Below are 19,971 nucleotides of genomic sequence, written 5' to 3'. Positions count from 1 at the left end.
AACCAGCATCAAGTGAGGAAGCTGATAAAGATTGTTAGTAAAATGGGTCAAAAGATGACAATTAAACTATTTATTTACACTTTATCCAAGACAACAACGAACTGCAGGATGGTAAGTAAGAACTCTGCAGCCTTCTTTTTACTGCTCATAATGAGTTGTGTTAGATGACAATGTCTGAATCTTTTTCCTTTAGAGTGGTTGCCAAAACAGTTTACTCAAGATTACCTTAAACTACATGATTGGTGGGCATGCAAAGATTAAAGATTTCTACCGGAACATGATGATTATCTAGATGTTTTCATGAAGACCGTGAAGGATGGGCGGTCGACCATCACAAGGGGTTGGACTAGAGTCGTGCGTGCCTTCTGCATGGAGGAGGGCACAATATGGGCATTCCGCTTCACCTTGTTCAGCAACCAGAATGTATTTTGGCTCTTTCTTTACCGTCTTTAATAGTACAAATATACAATTGTGGTTCATCATTCTTTAGTTGGTTCTTATGTAATTCTTGAACATATGTACCTATGAATCAAATAATGCATTGACTATTTGAACCTGATAGATATGAATAAAGCTACATCATACATTCAAATTCAAATTCAAATACGGTACAATTTGAAATAGCAGCAATTAAATTACGATGAAATTACGCCCTCCAGGTCGTTACGGCACACACGGTTGGTAAAACACAAACGTTTGCGAAATATACAATAATCCGACACGGTTCACAGAGAGGAAATGCGTGCAAGCATGCACATAGTTGTCGTTTGCAAAGCATGTGCGATGTCAGACATTATCACAAACGATGCGGGCAAACTAAAGGTTTGTGTTAGTTGCCTTATTGTACATCATTCGCAATCATGAACTGTTTCTGATGAAGTATGCATCGTAAACGTTGCACCACAGAATAGCGTGTGTGATAGTTGTCGTGTACGATGATGTTACGACGGTCCGACGTTTTGTAATCCTGTCCGACACTCGTACGACGATTAGCTAATCTTCTTAATTAGTTATCGCATACGGTTTGAGAAAAGCGAATGTGTGTGATTGTATGCTTATCATACATGTTCTATAATAGTGAACCATTTATGATGGGCCGTGCATTGTAAACGTAGCACCACAGAACACCGACTGTGATGGCAATGCGAGCACAAACGAGTAGGAGTACTGTATGCTTCATATCCCCGACAGTTTCTGAGTCGTGTGGGTGTTGGGGAACGTTGCAGAAAACAAAAATTTTCCTACTCGTTTCACCAAGATCCATCTAGGAGTTCATCTAGCAACGAGTCATCGGATGCATCTACATACCTTTGTAGATCGCGTGCGGAAGCGTTCAAAGAACGGGGATGAGGTAGTCGTACACGACGTGATCCAAATCATCGATGACCAAGCGCCGAACGGACGGCACCTCCGCGTTCAACACACGTACGGGACGGGAGATGTCTCCTCCTTCTTGATCCAGCAAGGGGAAGGAGAGGTTGATGAAGATCCAGCAGCACGACGGCGTGGTGGTGGATGCAGAGCGTCACAGTAGCAGGGCTTCGCCTATACTACGAGAGAGAGACGTAACGGGGAGAGAGGGAGGCGCCAGGGGCTGGTGTGTCAAGTCCCTCCTCTCCCCCACTATATATAGGGGTGCTAGGGGGGGCGCCGGCCCTAGTAGATGGAATCTACTAGGGGGGGCGGCGGCCTAGGGTGGGGGGGCTTGCCCCCCAAGCAAGGGGGCGCCCCCTTTAGGGTTTCCCCTCAACCCTAGCCGCATGGGCCCTAGGTGGGTGGCGCCCCAGCCCACTATGGGCTGGGTTCCCTCCCACTTCATCCCATGGGGCCCTCTGGGATAGGTGGCCCCACCCGGTGGACCCCCGGGACCCTTCCGGTGGTCCCGGTACAATACCGGTGACCCCGAAACTTGTCCCGATGGCCGAAACAGCACTTCCTATATATAATTCTTTACCTCCGGACCATTCCGGAACTCCTCGTGACGTCCGGGATCTCATCCGGGACTCCGAACAACATTCGGGTTACTGCATATACATATCTTCATAACCCTAGCGTCACCGAACCTTAAGTGTGTAGACCCTACGGGTTCGGGAGACAAGCAGACATGACCGAGATGACTCTCCGGTCAACAACCAACAGCGGGATCTGGATACCCATGTTGGCTCCCACATGCTCCACGATGATCTCATCGGATGAACCACGATGTCGAGGATTCAATCAACCCCGTATGCAATTCCCTTTGTCAATCGATATGTTACTTGCCCGAGATTCGATCGTCGGTATCCCAATACCTCGTTCAATCTCGTTACCGGCAAGTCACTTTACTCGTACCGTAATGCATGATCCCGTGACCAGACACTTGGTCACTCTGAGCTCATTATGATGATGCATTACCGAGTGGGCCCAGTGATACCTCTCCGTCATACGGAGTGACAAATCCCAGTCTTGATCCATGTCAACCCAACAGACACTTTTGGAGATACCCGTAGTATACCTTTATAGTCACCCAGTTACGTTGTGACGTTTGGTATACCCAAAGCACTCCTACGGTACCCGGGAGTTACACGATCTCATGGTCTAAGGAAAAGATACTTGACATTGGAAAAACTCTAGCAAACGAACTATACGATCTTGTGCTATGTTTAGGATTGGGTCTTGTCCATCACATCATTCTCCTAATGATGTGATCTCGTTATCAATGACATCCAATGTCCATAGTCAGGAAACCATGACTATCTGTTGATCAACGAGCTAGTCGACTAGAGGCTTACTAGGGACATGTTGGTGTCTATTACTCACACATGTATTACGATTTCCGGATAATACAATTATAGCATGAATAAAGACAATTATCATGAATAAGGAAATATAATAATAATGCTTTTATTATTGCCTCTAGGGCATATTTCCAACAGTGGGAAGGACCCTTATCGTCCACACTCACTTGGCGATGGTTCCAAATGATATTACGGAAAGGGGTTAAATACCGTTTGTATAGCACTGATATGTACCAGTGTACACTCTAAAATATGTCTATATACATTCGTACATGATAGTCCATTTGAAATCTCTAAAAAAGATATTTAGAAACGGAGAAAGTACATATATATACATATGTATATAGTCCATACTGAAATCATGAAAGACTTATATTTAGAAAAGAAGGAAGTATATACAACGTGCTACTTATCGTCGTTAAGAAGATGGAAGTAATATTTGCACCCGCTTAGTGGTTTCACCATTTTTTGTATAAGCGAGATGCCGAAATCACTAATTAAATACTCCTTTCAAAGACCACTCCTACCTTCTCATACTGCGATGCGCGTCACTTGTCATAACCAGGGAGTTTTTCTTATTTTTACATTTGTTTATTCAAAACATTGTATCTCTTAAACCGTGTGTCCAAATTTTGAACCGTTTTCACCATTGAATTCTTTACGTCGAGATCTTCAAAACTAGTTACCATGTTGATATGTTTTAACAAAATAAGTTTCACGAAAAACCAAAAAAACCGGATGGGAAAACCGAACAGGCAGCATGTTTTTTTCCCTTTCTGAAATAGGCACGTCCGTGCCTCTCACGAAAGCACAACCATGTCTCTCGCGAAATCAAAATCATGCTTCTTGCGGAAGGAAAAAAATAGAAAACATGTTTTTTCTCATTTCCGAGAGGCACGGCCGTGCTTCTCACGAAAGCACAACCGTATCTCTCGCTGAAGCAAAACCGTGCCTCTCGCGAAAGCAAAATCATGCCTCTCGCGAAAAAAAACAAAAAACACTGCCATGCTTCTCGGGGAAGCAAAATCGTGCCTCTGGCGAAAGGAAAAAAAACTGAAAACATGTTTTTTTTTCGTTTCCAGGAGGCATGGCCGTGCCTCTCGCGCAAGGAAAACTGTGCATCTCACGAAAGAAAAAAAATGTGTTTTTTCGTTTTTTTTTCAAAAGTTAAGGAAGATAGATACAACAATAACAACAACAAAGCCTTTAGTCCCAAACAAGTTGGGATAAGCTAGAGGTGAAACCCATAGGATCTCGCAACCAACTCATGACTCTGGCACATGAATAGTAAGCTTCCACGCACCCCTGTCCATAGCAATAAAAACCAAAAATTCAAAAAATCCCTGAAACAAAATCGTTTAAAAAGCCGAACACGCGTGCGAAAAATAAAAAATAAAATTTGAAGGAAGTGCCCAAAGTGCGACAGTGACGGCGGCTGAAAGCGCGTCGAATTGCTCTCAGTCCACCCCAAATGATAGTTGGGAGGCTCCCGAAGGAGCGCTTGCCAACTTTTTCGGGAGCAACTAGTTAACGAGCGCTCCTTCGGGAGCATCGCAATGATCAGCGCCACTTGGCGCGCTCTCAGCCATTCGTCACGTGTCGCGCTCTGGACGCTCCCTCCGGATTTTTTTTTTATTTTTTCCGCGCGCATTTTCGGCTTTTTAAACGGTTTTTTCCGAGGTTTTTTTGATGTTTTGGTTTTCCCCCGGGCTTCCTTAGCTTTTCGATAAAAAAATTTGGAAATTTTTTTCCCATGAAAAAAACGTCTTTTCTTTTTTTTTTCTTTCGCGAAAGTCACGGTTATTTTTCGCGAGAGGCACGGCCGTGCCTTTTGGAAAACAAAAAAAACGCGTTTTCTATTTTTTTCTTTTGCGAGAGTCACGGTTGTGCTTTCGCGAGAGTCACCGACGTGCCTCTCGGAAAGGGAAAAACAAAACACGTTTTCTGTTTTTTTTTCTTTTTCTTTTGCGAGAGTCGCGGTTTTGCTTTCGCGAGAGGCACGGTTGTGCTTTTGCGAGAGTCACGGCCATGCCTCTCGGAAAAGGAAAAAAATACGCGTTTTCTGTTTTTTTTTTCTTTCGCGAGAGTCACGGTTTTGCTTCCGCGAGAGGCACGGTTGTGTTTTCACGAGAGTCACGGCCGTGCCTCTCGGAAACGAAAAAATGCGTTTTCTGTTTTTTTCCTTCCACGAGAGTCACAGTTTTGCTTCCACGAGAGGCACGGGTGCGATTTCGCGAGAGGCACGGGCGTGCCTCTTTCGGAAAGGGAGCAAAACCGTGCTCTCGGTTCGGTTTTTTTGCCCGGTTTTTTGGTCCGTTTTTTTGTGAAAAAAAAGTTCGTCAAAACCTATCAACATGGGATCTAGTTTTGAATATCTCGACGCGAGGAATCCAATGATGAAAACGGTTCGAGATTTAAACGCATGGTTTAAAAGATAAAACATTTTGAATAAACGGATCTATGAAAAAAGGGAAAACTCTCAGGTTGCGACAAGTGGCGCGGTGCATGCACGCCACTTGTCGCGCCCTGAAAAAATGGAGTGTTCTTTACAACAAGTACTCCTTAATTAGTGATTTCAAACTTTTTCTTTGAGAATTAGGAACGCTTGCCAACTCTTTTTTGAGTTGAAAGAGCTTTGCCAATAGTTGCGAAATCACTAATTAAGAGGTATTCATTGCAAAGAATACTCAACTTTCCCAGGTAGCAACAAGTGACGCACATGCAGCATACCACTTGTCGCAATCTGGTGGTTTTCCCTTTTTTCGTAGATCCGTTTTTTCAAAATGTTTTATCTTTTAAACCGTGTGTCCAAATCTCGAACCATTTTCACTATTAAATTCCTCGTGTCGAGATCTTTAAAACTAGATCCCATGTTGATAGGTTTTGACGAACCTTTTTTTCATGAAAAAAACCAGGCAAAAAAACCGAAACCGGGAGCACGGTTTTTTCCCTTTTCGAAAGAGGCACGCTCTGCCTCTCGCGAAAATCACGCCCGTGCCTTTTGTGGAAGCAAAACCGTGACTTTCGTGGAAGGAAAAAAATAGAAAACACATTTTTTTCCGTTTCTAAGAGGCACGGCCGTGACTCTCGCGAAAGCACAACCGTGCCTCTCGCGAAAGGAAAACCGTGACTCTCGCGAAAAAAACAGAAAACGTGTATTTTTCCCTTTCTGAGAGGTACGATCGTGACTCTCGCGAAAGCACAACCATGCCTCTCGTGGAAGCAAAACCGTGACTCTCACAAAAAAAAAACAGAAAACACGTTTTGTTTTTCCCTTTTCCGAGAGGCACGGCCGTGACTCTCGCGAAAGCACAACCGTGCCTCTCGCGGAAGCAAAACCGTGACTCTCGCGAAAGAAAAAAAAACGCGTTTTTTCCGTTTCCGAAAGGCACGGTCGTGACTCTCGCTAAAGCACAATCGTGCCTCTTGCGGAAAAAAACCATGACTTTCGCGAAAGAAAAAAAAGGAAATGCATTTTTTTCACGTAAATTTTTTTTTCAAAATTTTTTTTTATCAAAAAGCTAAGAAAAACCGGGAGAAAACCAAAACGTCGAACCCCCCCCAAAAAAAACTGTTTAAAAAGCCGAAAATGCGTGCGGAAAAATAAAAAATAATAAAATCCAAGAGAGCGTCCAGAGCGTGACACGTGGCGAATGGCTGAGAGCGCGCCAAGTGGCGCTGATCGTTGCGAGGCTCCCTCCGGATTTTTTTTGAAGATCTCGACGCGAGGAAATCCAATAATGAAAACGGTTCGAGATTTGGACGCACGGTTTAAAAGAAAAACGTTTTGAATAAACGAATCTACCAAAATAAGAAAACTCCCAGGTTGCGACAAGTGGCGCGCTGCATGTACGCCACTTGTCGCAACCTGGGAAAATGAAGTGTTCTTTGCAATGAGTACTCCTTAATTAGGCTAGTCATAGTGGGGAGTAACTTAGACTAGTGTCATGCATATGACACTAGTCTTTGTTACTACCTTCATAGTGCAAAATAACATACAAATAGTATCATAGATGATAGCATTTATTACATCATAGACTCATTTTGCTTTAGGTTGCGTTATGTTACAGTAACATATTATAATATGTTAGGGAGTGTCTAGGGCACATCTAGATGTGCTCTGGTTATTGCACATCTAAGTGAGTGAATCAAGCACAAAGAGAAAAAAAAATATCCATACAAATCTCAACGTAAGATCAATGATATAGGACTTAGATGTGCAATACTTATGGCACATCTAAATGTGCTTTAGCAAAACTGAATATGTTACTCCAAACATCTCTCTCCTCATTAACTCTATGCCACATAAGCAAACCTGTGTTGAAATGCGCTATGTTACTTGCTAAGTTACTCCCACTATGACCAGCCTAACTTAGCTAATAACATAGCACACTTCGAGAAAATTCTGCTTATGTGGCAAGTAATTAATGAGAGGTGGTAATATAATATGTTACTGTAACATAGCGCTTTCCAAGACAAGATGAGTATAGGAACTAATAAATGAGGTCATCTATGATACTACTATTATGTTACTTTGCATCATGAAGGTAATAACTTAGACTAGTATCATATACATGACACTAATATAAGTTAGTTTTCACTATGACCAGCCTTAGTAATTTTGCCGAAGTAGCGTTCGTTAACTAGTTGCTCTGCCGATACGCCCCGGCCTGGACATAACTGGGCCGAAGTCAACAACGAACGGGCTGACGAAGCCTGTTCTACAGCGTCATCGTCATTTCGTCTAGCTTTATCACCTAAAAAAACCCACCATCCACTCGTCTCCTTCCTCCGCCATCGTCTCCGCGGCACCATGGCCACGGCGACACCACAGCAATGCTGCCTTCCGGTCCGCGCGCGCCCTCCTCCCACCTCCACTTCCCTGCGCCTACGCTACCTCACCAGAGCAGCCTCCTCCTTCCACTTCCCGGGCCGCCGCACGGCAACGGCAAGAAGGAGAGGAAGAGCCGCCTTCGCCTTCTCCCCCAGGTAGCAAATTAGCGCCTCTCCTGGGAGCAGAATACAATCAGGGGGCATGCGCTGTTTAAATTTGACTGGGTTATCCCCTGTTGTATTCGTGTAGATGCACGTTGGAAACGGGTGGCCCGGCCTTTGATCCTCTAGGGCTCTACGGGGAGGACCCGTCCAGTTCTGATTATCAGTCTCCCTTCTCGACACTTTTCGGTGTCCTGTCTCCAGTGTTCGGGAGCTCCAGTGGATCCAGGAAAGAGAAGTCATCCTATGGCCGAGGAGCAGCAGGTTGTTATTCGAAGCTAATCCCTTCTCCCTCTATTATTTTTGAGAAAGTATAGTCCATGATTATTTTGTCAGCGCTTTAGAAGGACGCCACCTTGCACAAATGCTTCATTACTTTAGGTGAAGTAATGTTTTTTTAGATGAAAGGCCCAAGGAGCGCCCGACTTAATTAATAAAGCCAACATAGGCCACTTAGTCTTACAAAGTCTTACAACTGAAAGGAGAATAAAAGTGCCAAAATCAGAGCTTAAGAGTAAGCATTACAGAACCACTCAAAAGACATAGCCATACACAGATATAAAGGTGCTAGGCAGCGCTTGATGGCTTCACAGGATGTTGTTTCTGTTGATGGCGTGCGAAGCACCGGGCTGGCTGCGTCACTGACCTTCCTCTTCCCTGGAGGGCACCACTGCTGAAAGAAAAGAGACCATTTGAAAATAAAATTAGCTGGATGACTTGGAAATTTTCCTTCAATAGCAATTTTGTTGCAAGTGGCCCACAGCGCCCAAGCTAAGGCCGCAAACAAGCGCTAGGCTAATCTATTTTGCTGGCCTCTCGTGGTGCACAGCAGAGCAAGCTGTTCAACCATGAAATTCGGTGCCCAGTTAGCGCCAAAGCTGTCCCTGACACAGCTCCATAAGGATATATTAGGGGCACAGCGGAAAAGAATGTGGTCGGCGTCTTCCGGGCTGTCGCAAAGGGCGCAGCAGCCGTTGCCTGGACCTCTCTATTTCTGAAGGTTAATTGCAGATGGCAGATGATTTAACACAGCCTGCCAAAGGGAAATACGGACTTTGAGCGGAACTCTCTCTGCCCAGAGAGCCTTAGCGCATCTCACCTTAGGACCTTGGTTAAGTTTGGCGTATAAAGATTTTACTGAAAATTCGCAAGACACCTCAAGATCCCAACTTACTGAATCCTTTTCGGTGGTTAAATTAGTATTAGCGCTGAATTTGTAAAGCTTCCCATGAGGCAAGCTCAGAATCTTTGAGGTTACGCATAAAAGCCAGATTAATTTGGCCAGCGACAAATACATTGCTAACTAAGATCTCGGGGTCCGACGCAATGACAAATAGGTTAGGATAAATAGCATAGTGAGGTTTGTCATCAGTTCATTTTGAAAGCCAGAATTTGGTGTCCTTGTTCCCGACCTCGAAGTGAGCACCCAAATTGAATATCTCTTTGCATTTTTGGATCCAAATTCCAAAATTCGGAGCCCTTGGTCTTAGTAGCAAAGAGCGAAGAATCCGAGAAGTACTTAGCTTTGAGGACACGAGCCCACAGGTTGTCATCGTTCTGAACAATTTTCCAAATCCTCTTACTAATCAACGCAAGGTTCATTTTCTTGAAATTAGTAATACCTAGGCCTCCCTGGTCTTTAGGTTTGCAAATGTCCGCCTGTCGGACCATATGGTATTTGCGCTTGGCCACGTCCGCTTCCCGGAAGAATTTGGCTCTAACCTTTGTCGAACTGCGCATGGACACCACCCCCAGCAAGAAGAGGCCAATCGCGAAGGTCAGGTTAGCAAACAAACATGCATTGGTAAGAGTGATTCTCGCGCCTGAAGACATGAGTTTCCATTGCCAAGGGTCAACTCTTGTAATAACTTTACTAATCCTTGGATCCCAATCCGACACCCACACCTGTCTATTCGAGCATGGGAGGCCAAGGTAAGAGATGGGAAAATCCGATTTGTGGCAGTTAAGAAGATTGGCAATTCACACACACTCTTAGCCTCATCCACACCTACCGTGCATACTTCACGGCAAAGTTTAATTTGCACCCCTGACATAGCTTCAAAGCAAATTAAAAGGATCTTGATGGTGGCCAAACTTCGTACATCGGGCTCAAAGAGAAGCATCGTGTTGTAAGCATATTGGAGATGGGTCACTCCTCCTGGAATGAGGTGGGATGCCACCCCTTTGAGGTGACTAGCCTCTTTGTCTTTGGTTAGCATGGAAGAAAGCGAATCCGTGACTATATCAAATAGAAGGGGAGAGATGGGATCCCCTTGACGCATGCCTCTCTTATTGCGAAAAAATGGGCCAAGCTCCCCATTGATGCAAATTGCAGTATGTCCTCCCAAGACAAGTTGCATAATCCTGTGAATAAAACCTGCTTGGAACCCTTTCCGTTGCAGAACTTGTCGAAGAAAAGACCAACTAATTCGGTCATGCGCCTTTTCAAAGTCAAGTTTTAGAAGAACATCAGGGAGTTTCTTACGCTTAAGCTCGTGAACAATTTCATTAAGACATAACACCCCCTCAAGGATAAAATGTCCTTTAATAAAAGCCATTTGTGCACGGTCGACAATTTTAGCCGCTAACAAACCCAATCGCATCGCATACTTTGACAACCAGTTTGAAGAGCACATTGATAAGAGCGATAGGTCGGAATTGGGGTATATGGTCTGCCCCTAGGGTCTTAGGATTAAAGCTAGAATAGCAAACTTAATACGTTTGATATCGATCGTACCTAACGCAAAAATCCATTAATATTCTTAGCGACCAACGGTTTGAGCATCCCTCGTTGTTCGGGGTTTTTGGTGCTTCTCTCCTTCTCAAAACATGTCCAGCAACAACAACAAAGCCTTTAGTCCCAAACAAGTTGGGGTAGGCTAGAGGTGAAACCCATAAGATCTCACAACCAATTCATGGTTCTGGCACATGAATAGCAAGCTTCCACGCACCTCTGTCCATGGCTAGTTCTTTGGTGATACTCCTGTCCTTCAGATCTCTCTTTACGAACTCCTCCCCTGTCAAGTTCGGTCTACCCCGACTTCTCTTGACATTATCAGCACGCTTTAGCCGTCCGCTATGCACTGGCGCTTCTGGAGGCATGCACTGAATATGCCCAAACCATCCCAAACGATGTTGGACAAGCTTCTCTTCAATCAGTGCTACCCCCAACTCTATCTCGTATATCATCATTCCGGACTCGGTCCTTGTGTGGCCACACATCCATCTCAACATGCGCATCTCTGCCACAACTAACTGTTGAACATGTCGCCTTTTAGTGGACCAACACTTAGCGCCATACAACATTGCGGGTCTAACCGCCGTCCTATAGAACTTGCCTTTTAGCTTTTGTGGCACTTGTCACAGAGAATGCCAGAAGCTTGGCGCCACTTCATCCATCCGGCTTCGATTCGATGGTTCACATCATCATCGATATCCCCATCCTTCTGCAGCATTGACCCCAAAGATCGAAAGGTGTCCTTCTGAGGCACCACCTGCCCATCAGGGCTAACCTTCTCCTCGTGCCTAGTAGTATTGAAACCGCACCTCATGTACTCGGTTTTAGTTCTATTAGTCTAAAACCTTTCGATTCCAATGTTTGTCTCCATAGCTCTAACTTCCTATTGACCCCCGTCCGACTATCATCGACTAGCACCACATCATCCGCAAAGAGCATACACCACGGGATATCTCCTTGTATATCCCTTGTAATCTCATCCATCATCAAAACAAAAAGATAAGGGCTCAAAGTTGACCCCAGGTGCAGTCCTAATTTAATCGGGAAGTCATCACTGTCGCCATCACTTGTTCGAACACTTGTCACAACATTATCATACATGTCCTTGATGAGGGTATACTTTGGGACCTTTTGTTTTCTCCAAGGCCCACGACATGACATTCCACAGTATCTTATCGTAGGCCTTCTCCAAGTCAATGAACACCATATGTAGACCCTTCCTTTGATCATTAGATCTCTCCATGAGTTGTCGTACTAAGAAAATGGCTTCCATGGTCGACCTCCCAAGCATGAAACCAAACTGATTTTTGGTCACGCTTGTCATTCTTCTTAAGCGGTGCTCAATGACTCTCTCCCATAGCTTCATTGTATGGCTCATCAGCTTAATTCCACGGTAATTAGTACAACTCTGAACACCCCCCTTGTTCTTGAAGATTGGTACTAATAGACCCTCTCCATTCTTCTGGCATCTTGTTTGCCCAAAAAATCAGGTTAAAAAACTTAGTTAGCCATACTATAGCTATGTCTCCGAGGCCTCTCCACACCTCAATGAGGATACAATCAGGGCCCATTGTTTTGCCTCCTTTCATCCTTTTTAAGGCCTCCTTGACCTCAGACTCTTGGATTCGTCGCACAAAACGCCCGCTGGTATCATCAAAGGAGTCGTCCAGTTCAATGATAGAGCTCTCATTCTCCCTGTTGAACAGCTTGTCGAAGTACTCCCGCCATCTATGCTTAATCTCCTCGTCCTTCACCAGGAGCTGGTCTGCTCCGTCCTCGATGCATTTGACTTGGTCAACATCCCTCTTCTTCCTCTCTCGGATCTTGGCCATCTTATAGATGTCCCTTCCGCCTTCCTTTGTGTCTAACCGCTGGTAGAGGTCCTCATACGTCCGACCCCTTGCTTCACTCACAGCTCGCTTTGCGGCCTTCTCAAAACATGTCCCAACATGTAAATATTCTTCTCCTTAATTAAAAGGCAGCGTCCTGCCGGTTCCTCAGGAAAAGGAAGTAATATGCTTGTAACTGATAAACCTAATGGGCTACCCATAAAAAAAATCTGCCTCTTGATTACTCATCCACATTTTGTCAAAATTTTGGTTGTGGGATCTTAATGAGAAATTTCTTCAACCAGTCTAAAATTTCAACCCCACTTTAGCCCAAACGTATACATGATATGTAGTTACTGTCAAAATTCAGTTGATATAGTGCCGAGTCGACTGCTACTATTTATGTATTAAACAGGTATGACTGGTGGCTTTGTTGTTCATATATTTGCAGCTTGAGTCCACTTCAGTTTATCCAGTTATACCTATATAATGTATTTTAATCTGATTGGAGCAGCTGCAATGGAGGACAGTACTATTGACTTTGGTGACTTCTTCAAGGGCCCTCTGCCCGGGAAGTTTCTGAAGCTCCTTGGGTTTTTGGCATTGTCTCGACTTGGTGTGTATATACCTTTGGGTGGAGTGAACCAAGCAGCTTTTGCTGGTAATCTTGACCAGAACAGTTTGCTGGGCACTTTAGATTCTTTTTCTGGTGGAGGTATTGGCCGGCTTGGTATATGCTCCCTCGGCATTGTTCCGTTCATCAATGCACAGATTGTGTTTCAGCTCCTTACTCAGCTTTACCCAAAATTGCAAGAGCTTCAGAAAAAAGAAGGGGAGGCAGGTAGAAAAAAGATTCTTCAGTACACAAGATATGCATCTGTTGGTTTTGCAATTGCCCAGGTAGGTTAGGGTCTTGGAAATATTTGAGCAGCTCTTGGATATCTTTTTTTGTCAAGATAATTTTTTGACTACTTAAAACTACAAGAGCAGCTGTTGGAATTTTTTTATGACAATAATCGGTTCTGAAGCGTCGGTACCTCAGGGTTTCCATGGTACCAAAGGGGATACCTTGTGTGTATGACTTACTTTTGTCGGGACAGATGAAAAGCTTTGTAATGTTGTGCGATCAGCGATCACATGCTATATTAACTGACTATCTACTTAACAGCATACCATGTTAAACAGTTAGAATTATGTCAAACATGCCACACAATTTGACCACATAACTTGCAATATCAAGGTAATATGACACTTCCGTTTTTGTAACTTATACTTATGTACACCGATGACTTATCTTTGACATGGCAAAGAAACTTAAAATACAACGAACTTATTCCTGATGCCAAATCATGTGCTTTGCGGTCATAAACAATGAAAACCAATCCTAGTATTATTCAGTTGAGTCCCTCTGACGCTTCTGTTGTCAGACATTTTTTGGAGAATGATATACTGCTGTGTGTACATTTCATTCTTGTACGAGTTTGCATAGTATTAGTTATGAAGGTATTATTTTATTTTTAATGTAAGTTCTGATTGCTCTATTTATCTTCCCATCTGCTTCAAATTTAATTTCTGTACCTTTTGCTAGGCTATCGGGCAAGTTCTTTTTCTTCGTCCTTATGTTAATGACTTCAGCACAGCATGGGTGCTAACATCTGTGACTCTATTGACGCTTGGATCGGTGTTCACAACTTTCCTTGGTGAAACAATATCTGAGTTGAAACTCGGGAATGGAACATCTCTCCTTATTTTTACAAGTATAATTTCGTATTTGCCTGCATCATTTGGAAGGACAGTTGCAGAGGGATTTCAAGCAGGCAATTATGTTGGACTTCTCACAATCATATTGTCATTCTTTTTCTTAGTTCTTGGGATTGTCTATGTCCAGGTGAGAAAATATACTTTGCTTTTCAAGATAAATATAAATTTGTCCGAGTATGATTTGCTTAATTCAGATCATTTCTATGGTTTCAGGAAGCTGAGAGAAAAATACCACTGAACTATGCTTCTCGATATGGCAGTCGAACTGGAGGACCCCAACGTTCTGCATATCTACCTTTTAAGGTTCGTAATGTTTCCATATGGTTTCATTTTAATTTCTGCCTCTCCACATGTTGGGCGTGGATCGATTTTAGGTTTTGAGATCCGTTAACACATACAGAACACAAATAAACCAGGGCAGTAGTTATAGTTAGAGAGTAGCCAATTGTTTCAAGACTTATTTTGATTAAACTGAAAACAACTCGATCTCTTCATACTATCTCGAGATGTGCATGGTTTTTTGGAGTGCAAACAAGCGTTTGCACATCTTTTCATGAAGGGGAGAAGCAACACCATAATTACAGAGTTCAGAAATCCAGTGCATTCACCCATATGCAGAAAACAACATTTTTCAGCATAAGGACACTTGAGTCGAGGACAGCAGCGGAGGAAGAACTCCATGCGCGGGAGCACGCGCGGTACTGTAGGTACTAGTCGAGTCCCCGGCGAGGCCGGCAAAGCATGTTCCCCAACTCAGCAGCAGCGCCGACCACCACCGGCGCCACCAACGTGAAGATGATGGCAGTGAGGGTGGTGGACTTGGTGTCGGAGTGCTCTGGCAGGAGAATGCTGGGGTGGGAGGCTCGGGTGGCGTCTGCTCCATGCGGGACCGGGCGAGGAGGGAGCGCAAGCGGCAGTTTTTACCGAGGGGGAAGGGGAGATGGAGATGGCTAGGGCTGATTTCTCTGTAATTCCACCTGCGGATAGGGACAATCAAATATGCTCTTTCAATTTTTGGCTCAGAATCTCGGGAAGCTGGGGTTGCCTCACTTCTTGCCATACACATGAACTGGGAGCAGCTGACTGGGGAATCGATGGGCCAAAGCCCAGTTCTTTTTTTTTTAATATGCATTGAGAAAGGAGAAGAATGGGAGCCTTGGCGGGAGCTCCTATACAGCGCTGCAGGCGCCCGTTAATGATCTGGCGCCTGCAGCGCTGCTAGCATGGGCCGGCCCACTAGCGTGCTGCCTCAGTTTTTTTTAACTTTTTGTTACGAAAATAAAAGTATGAAATCAAAAAAGGTTTACAGATTTAAAGAAAAAGTTTCATCCATTTGATTCATATCTTTAAAAAAGGTTCATCAATTTTGAAAAAAGTTCATCAATTTGAAAAAAAGTTCATTCAAATTGAAAAAAAAGTTCATCCAATTTAGCAACAGTTCATTAATTTTTAAAAAAGTTCATTAAAATTTGAAAAAAGTTCATAGAAATTCAAAAAAAGTACATGTATTTTTAGAAAAAGATCATTGAACTGAAAAAAAATTCATAAATAAATAAAAAGTTCATCCATTTTCAAAAGGATGTTCATCAAATTTCAAAAAAGCTCATCGATATTCAAAAAATTTCATCAATCTGAAACAAAACTGTTATTTTTTTAAAAAAAGTTCATAGATATTCAAAAAAGTTCATAGAATTTACAAAAAAGAAAATGTCAACCCGCGCCTAGATGGGCCGGCCCATTTACGGATGCCACAGGCGCCAGTTAACGAAAATGCACGTTAACTGGCGCCTGTGGCGCCAAATAGGAAATGCTAGCCTTGGCGCAGTGGTAAAGCTGTTGCAGAAATGCAGGGAAAGGCTGCGTACATAAGAGCCAAAGTGGTCAGACCCTTCCCTGATGCCGCGCAAGCGGGAGCTGCGTGGACCGGGCTGCCCTTTTAATAAGAAAGCAGAAGATACAAACGCCAAAGAAGGCATGACCCATACAACATCATAGAGGCACAACCCGACATAATCAGCTGGGGAATCTGAAAAGAACTGGCCCTTAGCCTCCTGGCTCTTCACAACTGCAGCTGCCTACTGCTCGCTCTCGATCACCCTCATAAAACCTTGATGTCTTGCCACCTCTCACTCACAAGACCACTTAGGGTTTTCATTCCACTTGTCTCAGCATTTCAGTCTGGGCAACTGGCCTTGCTCCTGAGCCAAACCAGTTCAAAGTGGTCGCTTAATCTGAATGTGCCAGTGGGGTGCAGTTAGCCCAACTGCCCTCCAAACATGAACGTGTGACACCGGTGCTGTTTTCTTCCTCCACTGCCTTGTGCAAATTGCACCATTTCTTCCTTTGAATGAAAAGCTCACAGATGTCCTGTGTATTCTTCAAAAAGAGTAAAGAACATAATTCACTGTACTCTGGCAAAGCAATGCCCTGAGGTCCTTGGAGTCATACAGACTCCTGACCTTCCTAGGCACTGGATCTGCCCCTGGGTACGGAAGATTCAGTATGTATTATTCTCAATCATGTTGTAGTGTGTAGCATTACCTCCAAATCTTTGTTAATTTTTTTGTTTGCCAGCAGTGGTTTTGCCTCTATTTACATCCCATTTTGTATTGCATAATGTTGTTTATGCCACCAGAACATTGGGCTTCTCTCCTTTGTGCCATTTCACTGGTTGAATGCTGGAAACGTACTGCTTAGCCCCTCCTTTTGATCCCTCCTCTTTGTTTTCTCCTTATTTTCCCCTTGTTCCCTTTTACAAAGCTGATCCTTTACTCTTCAGACACATCACCAGTGACCATGTGAGACATCGCCCTTGTCTCCTTCCCGAGAAGAACATATTAGGTGCTCCCAGGCTTGGGGATACTTCCCTCAGTCCCTGACCACACCATCTCTTCCTTGTCCTCATGTAGGCATGGCGTGGAGTCCAGCGATGGTGGTGTGTGTGGTTGCTATTTTTTTGGTTCTTTTCACCATGAATCAAACAAATCAACCCAGTAATGGAACCTATTGAGGGAACTAAATGATTGAATCTTCTTTTCCATCAGAACATCGTGATTGATTCAATCCCCTTCCACTTTCCCCACTGCGGCTCTTGTCAAGCTGTTGCCAAGGTCTGCGGGGGCCTCTGCTGAGGTACATCGAGGTTTGCGTGATGGCCCGACAGGTGCAGCGACGAACGAGGCTTTATCACTATAGTCCAATGTGTGCGTGTGTGTTGGCGGGGGAGGGATAGTAAGGCAGAGGTAAGACCATTTTGGTCTTCTAGGTAAGATCAACGCTTTTTGGGTAAGAAGTCAAAATTATGCAATAAGAGGGGCAGATCCATAAAGGGGAAGTTCCAGTTTCATACACATACTTTCTCTTAAAGTCTAGGTTAGAATTTCAATATTTTTTAGCTGCTTAGTGTTAATTTTTTCTACAAGAGTTTTATGTTATCTGAGAGAACAAGTTAAAAATCTCAAATCATTTTCTAGATGTCACACACATAAGAGTAAAAAAGAACACCAGAGGAGGAGGTACCCCTGGGTTTTAACCAAAGAAGCAGCAAGAAACTTGGTTGCAATATTCACTCCTGTGGGTAGTCGTACTTGGCTGGCTTGGAGCAGCAGACAATCACTAGCGCTCAGTTCTCTAGATCTCACATGCATGAAACATGGCGTGAGGAATTCACTCATTTATTCATTTATATGAACCGATAAAGATTTGGAGCATCTTGAACTGCCAAAAATGTATTCTGTTCTTTCGCAAATGAATAAGATCAAATTGCTAATACTCACAATTGTGCCAACATTGTTCTGTCTTTCAGCCTCACAGTGTTCCTATTTTTAACTTATTTTGTAACCTACCTTTCAATCCATTACGAGCAGGTCAATAGTTCTGGTGTCATGCCTATCATATTCTCTACATCTTCATTGGCTTTACCTGCTACTTTGGCACGTTTCACTGGCTTAGATTTTCTTAAAAAGGCTGCCATAGCCCTAACTCCAGGAGGTAAACTGAATATTTCTAGTTTATTCAAAGATTGTTATTTATTCTCAGGAGAACCAAGATGCCATAAAGCACCTGTTGTTTACAATGATCTCATTCTGTTAACTCTCTGCTGCAGGTTCTTTTTATCTTCCAACTAATGTATTGCTTATAGCCTTTTTCAATTACTATTACACTTTCCTTCAATTGGATCCTGATGATCTTAGTGAGCAATTGAAGCGAACAGGTGCGTCAATACCGCTTGTGCGGCCAGGAAAAAATACAGCTGCCTTTATTAAAACAGTGAGTTCTTTCTCTTCCATCAGAAAGGGACGAAATTCAGACTAACCAACAAAAGTTCCATGTCCTATTCATAATTGGCCGGTCAAATGCTAGTCCTTGCTAGTGGTATGGTCACTGTGTATAATCGACTGATGGCAGAACATAGCGTAGGACGATAAATGCTACACCTTTACGATTGGCAATTTTTTCCTTTTATTAGATTCTTCATAAATCTACTATTCCACTGCATATGTGATACTAATTTGTATGACGCAGTTGTGCGTTTTCAGACAACTGGACAATATTTCTCACTTTCAGTAGGAAATCATACCACTTTTAGTTTGGAGATCAAAGGTGACCTTAAGCCTGAAATGTTCCCTTTTTTTTTCAAAAACTGAAATGTTCCCTGTTAGTATGCCACAAGTACTTCTATTTGATGTTGAAATGTCTAGGTCCCTTATTTCAGATAACTAGTCATGTATACATGTGAGAAAGCATGTTGCACTTCAGCCATACATCAATTTTGGACAAAATAGACTTAGAAGTACCACATCCAATAAGAAACGCAATCAACAGAACTGAAGCACATCTAATTTTGTCCACGGTATCTCAGCAATATCTCACACAAAAAATAATTTTATCTAATTGCAGGTTCTTAGTCGTATCTCTGTCCTAGGATCTGCCTTTCTCGCTGTACTAGCTGCTGGACCATCTGTGGTTGAACAAATCTCTCACTTGACAGCATTTCGGGGATTCGCTGGTACATCAGTGCTTATCCTTGTTGGATGTGCAACCGACACGGCTCGGAAAGTTCAGACAGAAATAATTTCTCAGAAATATAAGGACATCGAGTTCTATGATGTCAAAAGTTCTGACAAATGATTATCTTCCGAACATGTACTTAAATATAATCTCGTATAAATGATTGTTGTGTCATTTGGTAGTACTATTTCATTATTCTTTTCCTTTTTTCTCTTCTGTGTATATCAGTTAGATCTTTTCTAGAGGATCAGAGTTCGGAAAGCATCAGTATGTAAAAGATACTCTATAGCTGTGGAAGCTTTACAGCTCATGGATATTTCTGTTGTGGAGTGATCTGATGTGATCTCTGTACCCTGGAGAAGGGATTTTAAACTTGATGTATATTGCTTCTTAAATTTTAGAACTAAAGTATTGGAGAGTGTTCAACATGTCCCTAGAGAGACCGAGAAACAGAGATAATATAATGTTTTTGACGCATGATAATATAATGTTCTTCAAGCCAACTCAATTATTTCTCTTTTCATGCATATATATGCTACACTATTGTAACTCCATATTAACTGGCATGCCAGTTTACACATATGCGCATATTCTGTTCTCACCTTGTTTATGTGGATAGCTCTCTTTCTATTATTTGAATTTTTTTATCTTGATGTTTTTTTTCACTCGTCGTCGTATTTGTGGAGTTACCTCACATTCAGTAAGACTCGTCTTGTCTGTAACATACTCCTTCCGTTCCTAAATACTCCCTCTGCCCGAGAGTACTTGTTATCAAAATGAATAAAAAGAGATATATCTAGAACTAAAATACATCTAGATACATCCTCTTTTATCTATTTTGATGACAAGTATTTTTGGACGG

General features: G+C 43.1%; 1 protein-coding gene across 1 annotated transcript; it reads left to right on the top strand.

Moving 5' to 3' along the window:
• The first annotated feature begins 7,475 nt into the window (after positions 1 to 7,475).
• On the top strand, positions 7,476 to 19,535 carry LOC125508846 (preprotein translocase subunit SECY, chloroplastic). The gene is made up of 8 exons (XM_048673641.1): positions 7,476 to 7,766; positions 7,861 to 8,036; positions 12,853 to 13,238; positions 13,927 to 14,226; positions 14,313 to 14,402; positions 17,966 to 18,089; positions 18,205 to 18,368; positions 18,999 to 19,535. Exons 1-8 carry the CDS (start codon positions 7,591 to 7,593, stop codon positions 19,227 to 19,229), a joined length of 1,647 nt encoding a protein of 548 aa, XP_048529598.1. The 5' UTR covers positions 7,476 to 7,590; the 3' UTR covers positions 19,230 to 19,535.
• The last annotated feature ends 436 nt before the right edge of the window (positions 19,536 to 19,971 follow it).

The sequence above is a fragment of the Triticum urartu genome, chromosome 5, assembly GCF_003073215.2.
Source record: "Triticum urartu cultivar G1812 chromosome 5, Tu2.1, whole genome shotgun sequence".
NCBI lineage: Eukaryota > Viridiplantae > Streptophyta > Magnoliopsida > Poales > Poaceae > Triticum > Triticum urartu.
This window is presented reverse-complemented; position numbering and strand designations above follow the sequence as displayed.